The 14,811-nt window shown below is 39.6% G+C and overlaps 1 protein-coding gene across 2 annotated transcripts in view; it reads left to right on the plus strand.

The window, feature by feature from the left end:
* The window catches only part of LOC126398416 (centrosomal protein of 128 kDa), a 78,870-nt gene that overhangs the window by 59,581 nt on the left and 4,478 nt on the right, over positions 1-14,811 (plus strand). For both annotated transcript variants that reach the window (XM_050057735.1, XM_050057734.1), the window contains 5 exons: positions 1,994-2,043; positions 3,288-3,311; positions 8,118-8,195; positions 9,144-9,257; positions 12,641-12,749. In XM_050057735.1, the coding sequence (XP_049913692.1) occupies positions 1,994-2,043; positions 3,288-3,311; positions 8,118-8,195; positions 9,144-9,257; positions 12,641-12,749 (375 nt within the window). The remainder of the gene's footprint in view (positions 1-1,993; positions 2,044-3,287; positions 3,312-8,117; positions 8,196-9,143; positions 9,258-12,640; positions 12,750-14,811) is intronic.

A 14,811-nucleotide genomic window follows, 5' to 3' on the forward strand; every position in this document is an offset into this window, starting at 1 on the left:
ACCGCGCTCACGTGTGTGCGCTTGCGCGAGACCGTGAGACAATGAGGCTAAAAACAGAGTTCAAATGACGTTTTTCCAAACAACTTTTTATGTCGGGGCTTCAGGACACTTGGATCACTACGGACGAGCAGTATGGAGATATTTTGTGGTTTCACAAAAGCTACATTTGAATCTGGGGCGCCGTCAGCCTCCATTAGGTGGATTTGTGCCGCTACCCACTCTCCCCTTGGATCTCCGCAAGTGTTGTGAGGACTCTAAAACTTCATCTGAGCCTCCCTCGGCATATGGGTGAGTAGATAATGGCTGAATTTTCATTTTTGGGTGCACTATCCTTTTAAACTGTAATTCGAGTTTGTTACCAGCCAGTCACCGTATTGTTTCCTGTAGAAAAACATCCAAGCTCACATTACGTCATCCACCAGTGGGAGCGTTTATTGCTCTGCTGAGGCTCAGTGCATTGTGGATGTTGTAGATTTTCTACCTCTTGAGCAAATGTGAATGCTACAGTCCTTTTTCTCAGTTTTCTCTGGTCATGTGGCACCAATTTTAAACATGTTTCTGTCTTTCTACTGCATAGACAGATCCAAGTCATTTAATATTGAATATCTGATGATAGTTAGTCCTGATCCCATAAACATTTCCTACACAGTACAGCTGCAACACATTTAGGTGAGATGTGCTCTACAATAAAATGGCTTTGCATTTAGGACAAAGAAAAATTCTCAGTAAAACTTAATTTTACAGGTCCAAAGAATCATGTGATTTGGCACAAATTAATTGGTACTACAAATTAATTTTAAAGTTAGCTTAACCTAAATCTCTCATTAAATGCTAAAAAAAAATAAAATAATTAAATTTCATTGTATTTGCGTTAAGTAGCAGTAGGTATGATAGGGACTGTACTAGAGTGTCAGTAGATGGATGGATGTTTCTCACACTTGTTTTATCAGGCATTTCAGTTGATGAAAAATTAAATTGGAAAATACATTAATTCTACTGGTAAAATTGTGAAGTCACGGGGGGATCATCAGGAAATTATGGAGTTTTGTAAATGTTTCTTGTTTATTGTCTTTATATTATTCAATGATTTATCTTTGTCCTTTTTTACTATTTGGATTTTATACAGTTTTATGTGTGCAAATAAAAGAATTAATAAAGTCTTTTTAGTCCACGCAATTCAGGTCAGCTGTACGTGCAAAAAAAGGAGAGCAAGTTAGTTTGGGCAGAAAACTCACATTAGCTTTTTGGCATCAGCTGTTTTATTCATGCTTTACAGTGATTGACTCATTCATGACCTGCTGGGCTACCAGCTAACTAGAACCTTGGCTATAATTTTTGCTGCCACCACTCCTTATTAGCTGAATTTCTGGTATTAATTTAACTAAGATTAAATTGTCTATGTGTTTATCAGGAGGGGATTAGCTCTCTCGTTGCTGATAGGTTCTTTGAGAGTTCATAACAGCAACTTTACAACCATATGTTAAGGGATTAAAGTTCTCCGTCACCACAAGGATTTTCCATCATTTGGAGTTCATATATATTTAAACTTGTCGGCTGCATTATAGAACAGTAGTTGATGGTTTTGTGTGGAATGGTGCTGAAATCTTCAATCTTTTATGCTTTAATCCCTGTAAAGGATCAGCTCCTTGACATATTTGTCTACAGGCTAAAAACAGTGAGAAAATAGTTTGCACTAATAAATAAATGAGCATAAATATGAACCTCCGAACCAACTAATACGACAAGTTTCAGAAGCTTGTCTGTATGTTTAATATTTAATAACAAATAACAGCTATTTTCAAGATTTTGTTACTAAATCCTGGATGACAGCTTTCCTTTAATGGTTTTCTTTTGCATGGGGTAAAATAAAAAGTACACAGCACTTTATACAGATGGAGAATAAAGCCGACACATGCCCCAAATGAATGTCAGCACTCTGACACTGGGTCGGGGAATCTGCTGCCATCTCAACTCATCAACATGTTTCTTTCAGAGCTGCTGGAGAAGAGTCGCAGGAAGGAGGAAGAAATAAGGAGCCTTCAGGTGAGCAGTTTATGTCTTTATTAATCCTCATCTGTTTGTGTCTTAATTGTGTTTGTAAATCTGCACCCTAAACAGTAGATTCTTAATATCCAGCTGGCCTGATTTCAACCACGCTGCCAAAAAGAGACAGCTGGTACTATTTTTATTTATACACCACATTGCCTTCACATTCTTTTTTGCATATCTGTTGGGGTGTTCTTCAGTAACTGCTGGGCTTCTGAGTTCTGTGATGCAACGCTACAAACATTAGCACACAGCCGCGGGCCTGACAGACTCCTCGCAGCCTTGCTTGGACAAGTAGCTAATTACTGCAGACACGAGGCCTTGGAGTTTAAAAGCCACCAGAGACCTTGTCTCTGTCTTTCAGTACCGCAGCATCTACACTTGGCAGGCCACCAACTCACCTAGTCTGGATTGGACTGGCCCCCAGCGCCTCGCCGACCCTTTACTCGCCATTAAACAGCGAAACACACACTCACTCACACACTAAAGTGTCTGCTAAGCGTTCGTTCTTTCCAAGCGTGTGTCTGTACCTCTGTAACCGCGTGTTTGTTGTGTGTTTGTTGGATTCTGGGGTCCCATCTGTGGCTGCATGATGGCACCTGCCAGAGCTCGCATGCAATTAATCAGCCTTCTCAGACCCAGCCGAGCTTTTAATTATGAAGGATGAGCAGAGAGAGATGTAGAGAGGAAAGACAGATAGAGTGAGGGACGTAGACGAGTTAAAAAAAAAAAAAAGAAAGTTGGAGGGTGGGCTGAGGAAAAGAAAGTACCCTTGTTACAAAGCATCAACATATTACAGGCAGAGGGGGAGCGGCAGCCGGTTGGCGGGGGGGAGCAGGTGTGTGTTTGAGTGGCAGATAAGAGGCATAGCATCGCTTATGCATCGTTAGAGAGGGAACATCAGTCAGGAGCTGGATGAGCGGCGAGAGCAGTTTGTCTTTGTGTGTTTGTGTGTGTCTCAGTGTGTGTGATAAGAAGCCTGTTGTGTGCTACACACTCACTAGCCCTGGTGTTTCCTTCCCTTGTTACCTATTTGTTGGAACGCTCTATTCCTCTCTCCTGTCGCTATTCTCACAAACAAACACACACTGGTTTCCTCTGTGCTAATCTCCCACTGTAAAGAGTTACCTGAACTCACCGTCTGGCTCGTTGTGTCAGTTTTATCCTCACTTTGGTTTTGATTCACACTTTATTTTTCAATGCATATGAAGTAATGTTGCTGTGTTTGTGTGTGTTCACAGGATCGCGTTTTGGATCTGGAGATGGTAAGTTTATTTATCTTTATAATCAAAGTCATTATAGCAGGTAAATAGAACTGGTATGAAATATGTAGGGGTGTCACGATTCTCCATTGATTTTTAAAGCCCCACTCCAGTGAATTTTGGTATTTTTATATTTCACATTTTTCCTGACAAAATTGATTTGCCACACCGTTTGCAAAATATTTTTTGATTCCTTGTCTGCTTACGGCTGCTGACATCTTTCGCTGGTGATGTCATTTAGAGCCAGAGTCTGAGCAGTAGCGATTTCTAGGGTATGGAGTGCCCACCCATATACCTGTCCGACCAAGCACGAGCAGAGCCACTGATTGCGGAAGCACCGATTGGCACACGCAGCTGTCAGTCATGATGTCACCTCCTTTTTATAGCATCTTCTTATTAAAACCTAACTAATCAGAAAAACAAACATCAGTGTGAAAACATTATTTGACATGTACTTTGATTTTTTTGTTTGACCCCTGTGTCATCTGCTTGCATGGAGGGGGTGGGGTTTATGACATATACTGCAGCTAGCCACCAGGGGGCGAATGAGATGTTTTGGCTTCACTTCTGGGGAGCTGACCTGTCGTCCATCTTTATATACTGTATATGATTGGAACTTTTCAAAGCGCTAGAAAATGATGCATTATAGTCGTATAAACACTGTAGTTCTCATGTCGTTCAAATGTTTTTGTTGAGGATTTTATACAGTTATGCCTACAAATAGCACGATAAGTTACTCCTCACTGAAAAAAGACATTCATCATATCATTTATTTAATTGTTAAGTTATATTTAAAAAGTAATTAGTTGCTTTGAGTGAAGCACTTGAAAGTCCTCGAATTTAATTTTGTCTGTATGAACAATGTTCAATTTAGAATCTAAACCCTGACAGCCCCGGTATGTATATCCAGGTTTATAAAACTTGGAGTTATGAAATGCCCCCGAGTTATTAAATTAGAAGTGATGTTGACTCTCAGCCTGACTCAGAGCAGCTATGTAGGCATGTTCACCTCAGGCTGTGTTTGTCTAGCAACCCATAGAGGCTAACACAGGGTTAGAAATGATTGCTTTAGTCAAGGCTCAGAGCTCTGTTAATCATCATACGTCTTGCTGACAGGGTTAAGAACAGAGCTGTACTGACAATACAGTATTGACCTCACCATCCGAGCCGTTAACGTCCACACTAACATCCTTATTCTGCTATTAGATCCCAGCCTGAAATTACTTAGCACCACCGAGCGGTTATATCGACCTAAGCTGTTTTTACTCTCTTGAAAAAATAAATAAGTAAAGCTGTCTCACGCACGCCGTCCATCTATCACAATTATGTGGCACGCTTGGCCACTTCAACCTTAAATGAGCTGTCGTGAGAAAGAAGAGGAAATACCTCAAACCACGATCAAGTCAGATAATTTCTGCTTACTGCAACAACACAGCGGCAGCATGCATCGACTCATCCTCCACTCAGCCTGGGTGGTGGGGATCAACCAGCGAGTCTCAGTTGTTTGTCAGTGTGCCATTCAGTGTAGCAATCAGCGTGACGCCGTGTTAACAACCAGTTCTTTTGATGCTTAAATGCTCCATCTGAATGGGAATAGGAAGGCTATTGAAAGTACAGTGGAGGGATGAAAAGAATGGAGTACAGCCAGAGTAGTTAGTTAATCAAAGGTTGTGCTCAGTGTGTTGTCACAAAAGTCCTCAATCAGCCTCTGAATGACCGATGTCTGTTGCCATGTAGGTTTGAAAGGGAAATATTATGAACTGCATTCACAAACATACCAGTTTAACACAGCAGAAAACAGACAGCAATATTTACCAGAGCTGTTCATGTTAAAGGAATACTACACTAAAAATACTGTCTCCAAGGTCCAACACTATCACAATATGCCTGATTTGATTAATCGTATTTATCCATCTATCATTCACCTGCAGCACTTTTCCACATTAATCCATATCCTCAGTTTCCCGATGTCAGACAGAATCATCAACTCGTTATTGGGGGTGCAGCAACATGTGCATTTGTATTGAGCTATTCAGTACGAGGCTTTTGGTTTGGTACGCATTACAAACTGAACGATTCGTTGAACTATCCCAATATATAAAGCTAAAACTGTTTAATATAATGTTCTCAGTATGGGTGGACGATATGGCTCTAAAATAACATCACCATATTTCAGGGTACTTTTGTGATAACAATATTCTTGACGATATGACTAATTAGAAAAGTTTGCTTCAAATATTCAGTAAAAACTAAAATGATCTCTCATTTCTTCAGTTTGTGCCAGAGGAGCCGCTGAATGAGTTCCCTCTGAGCGGTAACTCGCTAAAAGAGCACGCCACAGTTTATTCCACACTACTGAAGCTGCTCCTCTTTTTGGAACCACTGCGGAATCGGTAATATTTTCGCTTGTTGTTGCCGTGGGTAACAGTATGACGTCAGTGTCAACAAGTCGAAATATTTTGAGTACCACGACATGAATTTTTCATATCATATTAAAAATTATACCGGTATTATTGTGAACGAGACGATATGGCACACCCCTCGTTCTCAGTGCAGTTGCGCTCAACAAGGCAGCCCAAAGACAGAACAAGCAACATGCAAAGCAGAACGCTCAACTCCACGCTACGCTAAACTAGCTCATTGCAATATGGTTAGTAACACCATTACCAGATCCTCCGATCACCTGCAGGTCTGGCGTTAGGAACCACAAAAAAAACAGTGTGTTCAATCTGGTATACATTAGGTGACATCAGTGGGAACCCTTCAGACATGTCAACACATTCACCTGACTTCACCCCTTGTGTGTGTTAGCAGGTTGAACTATAGACGAAAACAAGGAGCAACACAAGCTACAAGCTAACGTTAACCTCGCAGCTTTTAGGCAGCCAGTCCCAACTGATTCAAACAGAAAGGAAATCATCTCGGCAATTGGTAATGTTACATTTATAGCTGTGGATATGAGACTCGGCTCTGTTGTGGAAAACGCAGGCTACTAACATGTTTAATGTAATTGAGCCCCATTAAAATACTCCTCCATGAGCCCATTTCAACAAGACTGTGATTCCTGCTTTGCACAAAAAAGTCCCAAATTATGATGTTAGTTTTAATACATTGGAATAAAAAAAAGTTTTTTTCTTCATTTCAGAAACAAAACTGTTTCTTTGTGTTTGTTTATAACTACAAAACTATATTTAATATTGTTTAAGGAGCTGTTTTTATTTTATATACTGCTAAAAAGACACCCCAGAGGACGGGTTGCTCAGGTATAACTCCATCGTTGTTCTAAAAAAAAATTAAAAAATCATACTGTCAAAACTCTACAGAGCAGATCCAAAATCCTCCGTAGCGAGACACTTTGAGGAGGCCAGACATCCAACTACTGCTCTCAGGTTCTGTGGCACTGATGTATTTAACCCTCGCCACAGACATACAGATCTGGAAACAAAACTCCTGCAGGGTGAAAGCAGAACACTGAATTTGTCCTGCTTTTTATAGACATCTGCATGTACCAGCGTGGCCCCCTTTGGACCTGCTGTCGTATTTTGTCCTTTCTTTTTTATTATTCTGTGTGCAGTCATGTTTTTGTACGTTTATATATTTTTAATGCTCTGCTGTCATACATTGGTGTTTGAGGATGTTCGGAATAGTAAAATACTCCTCAGAGATGACCTCATCTAATTAGTGACACCAGCTGATTAATTCATCACACCTGGTGGGAACCTGTCTGTGTCTGTATCTGCTCTGTGAAGCTCTCGTCAGTAGCGCTAATGATAGTCAAGGACTGAAAATGAAATGAAACACCTGTGGACCTTTATGTAGCTGTCCAGCTCAGCTGCATTGGTGTGTGAGTATCTCCTCTGCTGTGCGTATCATGTGAACTATTACATCACTACTCGTTACACTCTCAGTGTCTATTTTCAGTCTGACACTGAACCGATTAAATATCTGAACATATGAAATAATATATTTACAACTGTACCTGATCTGTGCTCAGTCTAAACACAGGTGTGTTGTGCACACGTGAATATTTATGATACAGTTTAAAAGGACAACATCAGTAAATATTTCACACTCTGTTTTGTCATGTGGGAGGACATAAATAATACATAACAGAGCAAACAGTATCAGCTGTGCTGCCTCTGTATTTGAGCAGTACATCCCAGATTATCTCTGCAAACACAAAGGCATCAGTAGTCGCCACAGAGCAGTTAGAGCCCACGGACAGCTGATCCAGCTGTGCAGCCGTCATCAGTAATCATCCCTTCAGGTGACCCTTGACTGGGAATGATTTCACTAAATGTGTGTTTCATCCATTATTCCTTCCTCGCTTCACTCTCTTTTATCTTTGAGGGAAACAGGGAGACAATTAAGGGAATTGGGATGCAGCCCCGGTATTTACCTGTGGACAGCCCTACATTTGTTTTTAGTTTTTGTATTGTTGCTTGTCCCTTACATGGTGATTTATGATTCAGGGAGTCTTGGGTTTTTTTTTTGTTTGTTTTTTCTTAGTTTTTAAAATAAGACTATCCTCCTCACTATCCTTCTAAGAGTTCTTGTTGCAATAATCACTTCCAGATGCATTATTGAACATATTTTTTAGGATTTTAGCACAAACGTAGATTTTGTATTAATTTCTCAGTGAAAACAGTTCGTCATGTATTTGGTGTTGTAGATTTAAACAGCTGGGCTTAAATGGCTAAATGTGCCTGTCAGACAAACTAAGACACTAATATTGTCATGTAAATTAAATTATTTTATGTGTGTGTGTGTGTGTGTGTGTGTGTGTGTGTGTGTGTGTGTGTTTTCCAGAACACACGAGTCGCCCTGGACCACCTGGAGTCGATTCCAGAGAAACAATGTCTGATGGAGAACTTTAAAGATTTGGAGGTGGGATTTTTTTTTTAAAAACTGAATACAGTGGTTACAAAGTTCTTTGCTAAACTTCATTTTCTTTTCCTCAAATTACCAACACTGGATGCAGTAATAAAACATAAAAACATGAAGATGCATCAAATGAATACCCCGCAGATAATCACTAAGGAATTGTCCTGAACCGGCATTAGCTAGTGTGAAAGATAAGGCTGGATGATGTGGCAAAAATTAATTGATATTTTGATATTGGTCAATATTGAAATTTAGCACTATATATGATTTATTTTTTTATTATCCTTTGTGTATTTTTTTGTGTATTGTGACAGTGCTACCAGTTTGAAACCTCATTAGTTAAACTTTAGAATATAGTTTATATAAAAAAAAATAGCATTTAACTCGTGGTCAGCAGGCGTCACTGCTACCCATGTGGAAGTGGTCAGGCGCGCTTTTGGCCCTACTCCAGGAAAGGTCCATCCCTGGCGTGGCTCAGCATGTTAATACTGAGTAAATGCAAATGAGGGCGGCATGGTTTGATTCTGCGCCGCCAAAAATGCCAATGAAAAAGGGTGTAATATATGTTTCTGAAAACACTTGAGGTGAGAAATATGCAACGCAGTAACAGAATATTGATTCAGATTTGATCAGGGCTGCCTAGTTTGACAGTTTGACCTCAGTTCACAGAGTGATTGACATGATTGACAGCTGCGGTAGAGTCTCCTCGACTTTGATTGGTTGTTTTCGTTCAGGTCCGGTGATGCCATGAGAAGCACAGCTAGGAGGCAGAGGGACATGATTTGTTTTCACAGATTATCTCTCATGAATGTCTGTGTGGTCATAGTGACAGTTTCAGCAAATATGAAAAAAATATATATATTTTTGATAAAGTGACCAACAGTATCTTTGTGGACAGTTGTGTCTTTTGTGACTGGTTCCAGTGACACAGCCTCCATTTTGTGCTAACAGGAGTCACAGCGACAGAGGGAGCTGGTAGAGCAGCGTTACACCAAATACAAAGAGATCGTCTGGGACCTGCAGCACCAGCTGGACGAGTCCAAACGCAGGATCCAGGAGTACAGAGTACGACACACACACACACACACGCAGTCCTGTACTCTATAAAAATGAGCTTTATAATGCCGTACAGGAGCCTGTACTACCAAACAGCAACCCACACTTTTTTTCTATTTCAGTCCCTAATTGCGGTGCTTTGTTCAAACAGCAGCCGTTTGGATAAGGATAGCCTGACATTGAGAGCCATTTATGAGTCTAGCTCGCCCACACCGGTGCCAGTGTGTGCACCGCACCTAATTTGCAACTTGTATGAATAAATGAATAATTTCACATGCTGGTAATGCATCACGGATGGACAGAGTGGGACAAGCTGGAGTAATGGCACAATTGTACACTCAGACAAAACCTGAATTTTACCAGTCTGTGTTAATTGCTACAGCCATCTTCTGTGCTATAAAGCAGTCAGGGGAGCCATCAAGACATCATTGTTGACAGCTGATTGCCATCAGCAGTTTGCAACCACCCCTCAACAGCCATACAGTCACTTTTTAAATGGTTTTAATCTGCCAGATTACCCCGTTGGTTTGCCAAATGACTCCCGTGTTGAGTGATAAGTGGCGATTGCATTAGCTTAATAGCTGCTGCCCACCCGGGGTTTGTTTAAGGAAAACGGATGGATGGAGGGTCCTTACAAGACTTCCATCTTGATCAGAGTCAGCGATGCCAACAACAACAAACAGCGTCTACACTGAACCTAACAGCGGCTCTCTGCTTGAAACACAAGCTTCTAAAGCTGCGTTCAGACGGGATTATTTGTTGGCTCGGTTCTTGTCCTGTCATTACAGGACATCTGTAATGTTAATGATCTATAAACACAGGATAAAAGAAATCTGTAATATGTGTCAAACTTGAAGAGGCAGCAGTGACTTGGCAGGCCTTGCAACAGAATCACAGAATATTAAGAGATATCTGTTCAGGCTGGGACACTTGTGCCGCCGTGTTTACAGGCAAATAAATGTCTGTAAAAGAAGCTTTTATCATACACGGTTGCACACAGTGCATACAGGGACTCAAATCACTCACTTCCCAAACAGAATATTTTATCGTTGTGTGGAGCTCCAGGGATGTTCAAACAAGCATTTTGTGGGCAGCTGAATCTGGCCCACAACTCTCATTTAAAGGTGCTTTGAATGTGTTTTTGTGTTGCTGTGCTCTGTGAAGTCTGGTACTGTGAGACGCACCTTATACACAGATTTACTGCTGATTTTACATGGTGAAGTTTAGCCATGTTAGGGACGTAGTGATGCGGCACATCCTCAGTTAGTCTTTGGACCAACAGACAGATGTAATATCTCACTAATTATTCCATGATCAGATCTGACTTACTGTTTATGCTTTGCTGTTATCTTTTTTAGTGAAGCTAAGCCAAACTTTTGAGCTGGCAGCCATGTTCTAGGATGTAAACAAATCTCCTCTCACATTAAGGCACGCTGTTGGAGGTTGTTTTACTTTACCAATAAATTAAAATCATGATGTTTATCTGTTAGATTGTGATGGATTCAGTCAGAGGCGGTTTATTTTCTCTGTGTTATGTAAACTATGTCGACTGTTATTGTTTCACTCACAGTGGTTGTTCATTATGATGTGTTATTGACTGTACTGTGATGTGAAGTGTGAATGCATATTTTATAATGTCACCATATAACTGTGTAGACTCCAGGAAGAATAGCTGCTGCAATTGAAAGCTAATGGAGGATCTTAATATACAAACAAAACCTGCTTTGTTGACAAACTGCGTAACAAATTGTGTGACGTTAAATTGATACTTCACCTACAAAATGACCACTTGTATGTCAGGTAGTCATGCCCTGTAGGGTTGGGTATTGTTTGGGATATTTTTTTTCTGATACTGGTACTAAAACGATGATTTCAAAACAGCACCGGTGCCTGAACCGATGCTTTTGAAGCCCAAAACGACAGTCAGCGATGTCGAGTAACAGCTTTTGTTTTTATTGCAAAGGCAAATTTGAACTTCAAGTTAAACAATATATAAATTCTCACAGCTTTAAGTATACTTAACTATATTCATATGAATATAAAACACCATTAGCAAGTTCAAATAACAAATTAACTTCACTCTCTTTGCTCTGGTCACTGCAGCCTCGCTGTCACACACAAGAGCTCTCTGTCTCTTTTCCTCTTTCGGCTGTGTGCGCTCTCTGTGCACACAATCTGGCACCAAAGTTTGTATTGTGATTCGGAATTTGTGAAGAAAACTCTGTTTGTCTCACATATCCATGGGAGACCACAAACATATTGATTTATTGATTCACTAAAGACCACATTTGACAACAACAAGACTTGTTTACAAAGTCTCACAGAACTCGTGCAGCATAATCCAAGTGTCATTTATCCAGTCGTGTGCTCAGTACTTCCCAAACACATTACAATAAGAAGTTACTGTTTAAACTCATCTTTGCTCTTTTCAAAGTCAGACTCAACACTAAAGTTTGTGTTTGGGAAGTACTGAGTGTACAACTGGATAAATGAGACTTGGATTAAACTGAAGCGACACCGAGGATGAGAAATGAAGCCAAAAACTGCAGTGCCTCTAATGGCCACTTGAGGCTGACTCCAGAACGGTCAATCCCCATCGACCCCATGTGACAATGCCCATCTTTACAGCAGAAATAAACGTGTTTACAGCCTGGTTTTGGTCTCTACAGCTAATTTCAACATTCATGACAGCTGTACAGGGGGTGAATTTTTTTACAACTCATTTACATTTCATCAAGGCTCATAGTTACACACGTTTAAGGGCAGAGCTGCTTGATTGACAGGAAGTCTGCGAGGTGTTGCTACCGGTCGCTGCAGTCTGAAAGTCAGATCCACCCCTCATTCCTCTACAGCTCCAACCTCTCGTCCAAATATGGTTACTTCTGGCTCCAGAAAGCCAAGATAGCGACAGCAGAAATGCCAAACTCAAGGCTTCAAACCCATGTATAATGTCACGTTCGCTACTTCCATTATTTATACAGTCTGTATCCTCTTTGCCACTGCACAAATAAACCACTAACACCTGCTAAATCAATATGTTCGCCGTTTTCCGAGAAGGCATGCAAAGAAACAGTTTCCTTTACAAATTTGTGGTAACACGGCATGACTAACTGATTTTAAAAATGCTCATTTTGTGCGTGAAGTGTCCCTGTAAGTCCATGTACTAGGTCCTGGCAGAGGTGTGCAACTTTTGTGGACTGTGAAATGCTTACTGCAGTTCCCTCTGTCTTGTGACTGAATTAAAAAAACTTAAGTTAGGTACTGATAGGTAGAATGGAAATACACGTGTCTTATCAAACCCACAGTTCTTGGAAATGTGGATGATATCCCAATCCTTCTGATTAGTCAGTGGGTGATTTGGGTTTAACAGTTACTGTCCTCCTGTCTTTCAGGATGAGAAACTGGACGCCACCTCCAGGAGCCTGAGACTGGCTGCTCTTTCTTCCTCCATGAAAGGCCCCAGCACGTTCCTCAGCAGCTCACTGAGATCTGACACACTGTGTGAGTAACCCTGTGTTCTGACAGCTTATCTACGCGCTGTGTTGATGGTAGTCATGTTTTTCTGCATTTCTGCGTTGCCAGATAATTTAAAAACGTACACCAGTATTTTAAAATGTCCTACAGCATCAGTAGTCTGCACAGTGATGGCGAGAATGTAAATCCAAGTAACTGCTGAATTGCACAGTTCAGCATATTATTACAAAGCTTAAGTTGTGATATACATAATTACACATGATGGATTTCAGTGTCAGTCTTAAAGCACTGTCACTTATCCATTGAGTATTTCAACATGGCACCCAGAGCTCAAACTTTCCATCAGTGCTCTGGAAATGTGTCTGTCTGTATCACTGCCAGTGGCTCATGGCCAAAATCACTTGTAGCATTTTGCTAAGCTGCTTACAGATATTTGGCACAGTGTGAGAGGAGCGTACTTTCTGTGGTTTTGTGCTTGTTTTACCGCCAAGAATTTTGGTGACCAAAACATATCTATGGCAATTTAACACTAGTGTTAATATACAAAACAATTATCACATGTATTCATGGCAAGATTGGCTGTAACTGATAGTGCCAATCATTTTCTACTGTACGCCTTCCAGAAGGAATAGATCCATTAACAGTTGAAGGAAATATAGTACTCCCACTTTTTCGGCTGTGACCTATGACAGAGTATGAGGACCATCACAGTTTTTACAAAAATAAATAAATAGAAATAACAATAATAATAATAATAATAGTAATAATGCAGAGCTGGGGAAAGGCCGGTGATTTTCTAAAATTACGTCGTATTTTTACAAAGAAAAGAATTTCTGACATTCAAGTAGAAAATTTATGGGGGAAAAAACCCTCACAAATTTAAGAGAAAATGCTCATATATTCCCTGGCATTATTAAGTCATACATTTGCATTAAAAACTAGGAAGCTCCCTTAGATTAAAGTCACACATTTACGAAAAAAATGTTATAGTATGCCCTAAAAATGTTTTAAAAATGTATAGTTTAATTTGTCAAAGCCATAGTAATAGTAGTAAGTCATAGTAAAGTATGCAACAAAAATATAAAGAATTTGTTATATGTGTTTTATATAATTAAATGTGTTCTGGACCAATCAGTGAGGATACAGGGGTTGTTGACAGAAATTTGAGTTTATTTACCCCCAAAAATGCATAAAACATTACAAACCAAGAACTGAACCACCAGGCCTAGAAAAGAGGTCAACACAAAATAACTATACTCAATGTAACAACAAAACAACGTGTTAACTCAACAAACTGACCTGTCACTATGACACATGAGGGAACATTATGGTGGTTTAGCCATACCAAATAACACAAAGGATAATCAAAATGGATAACAACTGCAACTACATATGAAGTAAAAGTAACCGTAACCGTCATTAATAAAAATTGTCATAGTAGAGTATGACATTTTATAAAATAATTAAGTATGCCATAAACAATTCATAGTAAAGTACAATATAAAAATCATTAAAAGTTACAGGATAGTTTGCCATAAAAATATCATTAAAAAAACTAGTATTGCACCTAGCACACTACACCAAAAAAATTGTAAAAAGTGCCATAGTGCAATATGCCATTAGAAAAGTTAAAAACATGAAAAACAATATATCGTCCAAAATCATGAAAAAATGTCATAGTATATAGCATATCGTCCAAAATCATGAAAAAATGTCATAGTATAGCATATCGTCCAAAATCATGAAAAAATGTCATAGTATAGCATGTCGTTTGGAATCATGAAAAAATGTCATAGTATAGCATGTCGTCCAAATTCATGAAAAATCGTCATAGTATAGCATATCGTCCAAAATCATGAAAAAATGTCATATAGCATGTCGTCCAAAATCATGAAAAAATGTCATAGTATAGCATGTCGTTTGGAATCATGAAAAAATGTCATAGTATAGCATGTCGTCCAAAATCATGAAAAAATGTCATAGTATAGCATGTCATCCAAAATCATGAAAAAACATCATACTATAACATGTCGCCCGAAATCGTAAAAAAAAGTCATAGTATAGCATGTCGTCCAAATTCATGAAAAAA

The sequence above is a fragment of the Epinephelus moara genome, chromosome 12, assembly GCF_006386435.1.
Source record: "Epinephelus moara isolate mb chromosome 12, YSFRI_EMoa_1.0, whole genome shotgun sequence".
Taxonomy (NCBI): domain Eukaryota; kingdom Metazoa; phylum Chordata; class Actinopteri; order Perciformes; family Serranidae; genus Epinephelus; species Epinephelus moara.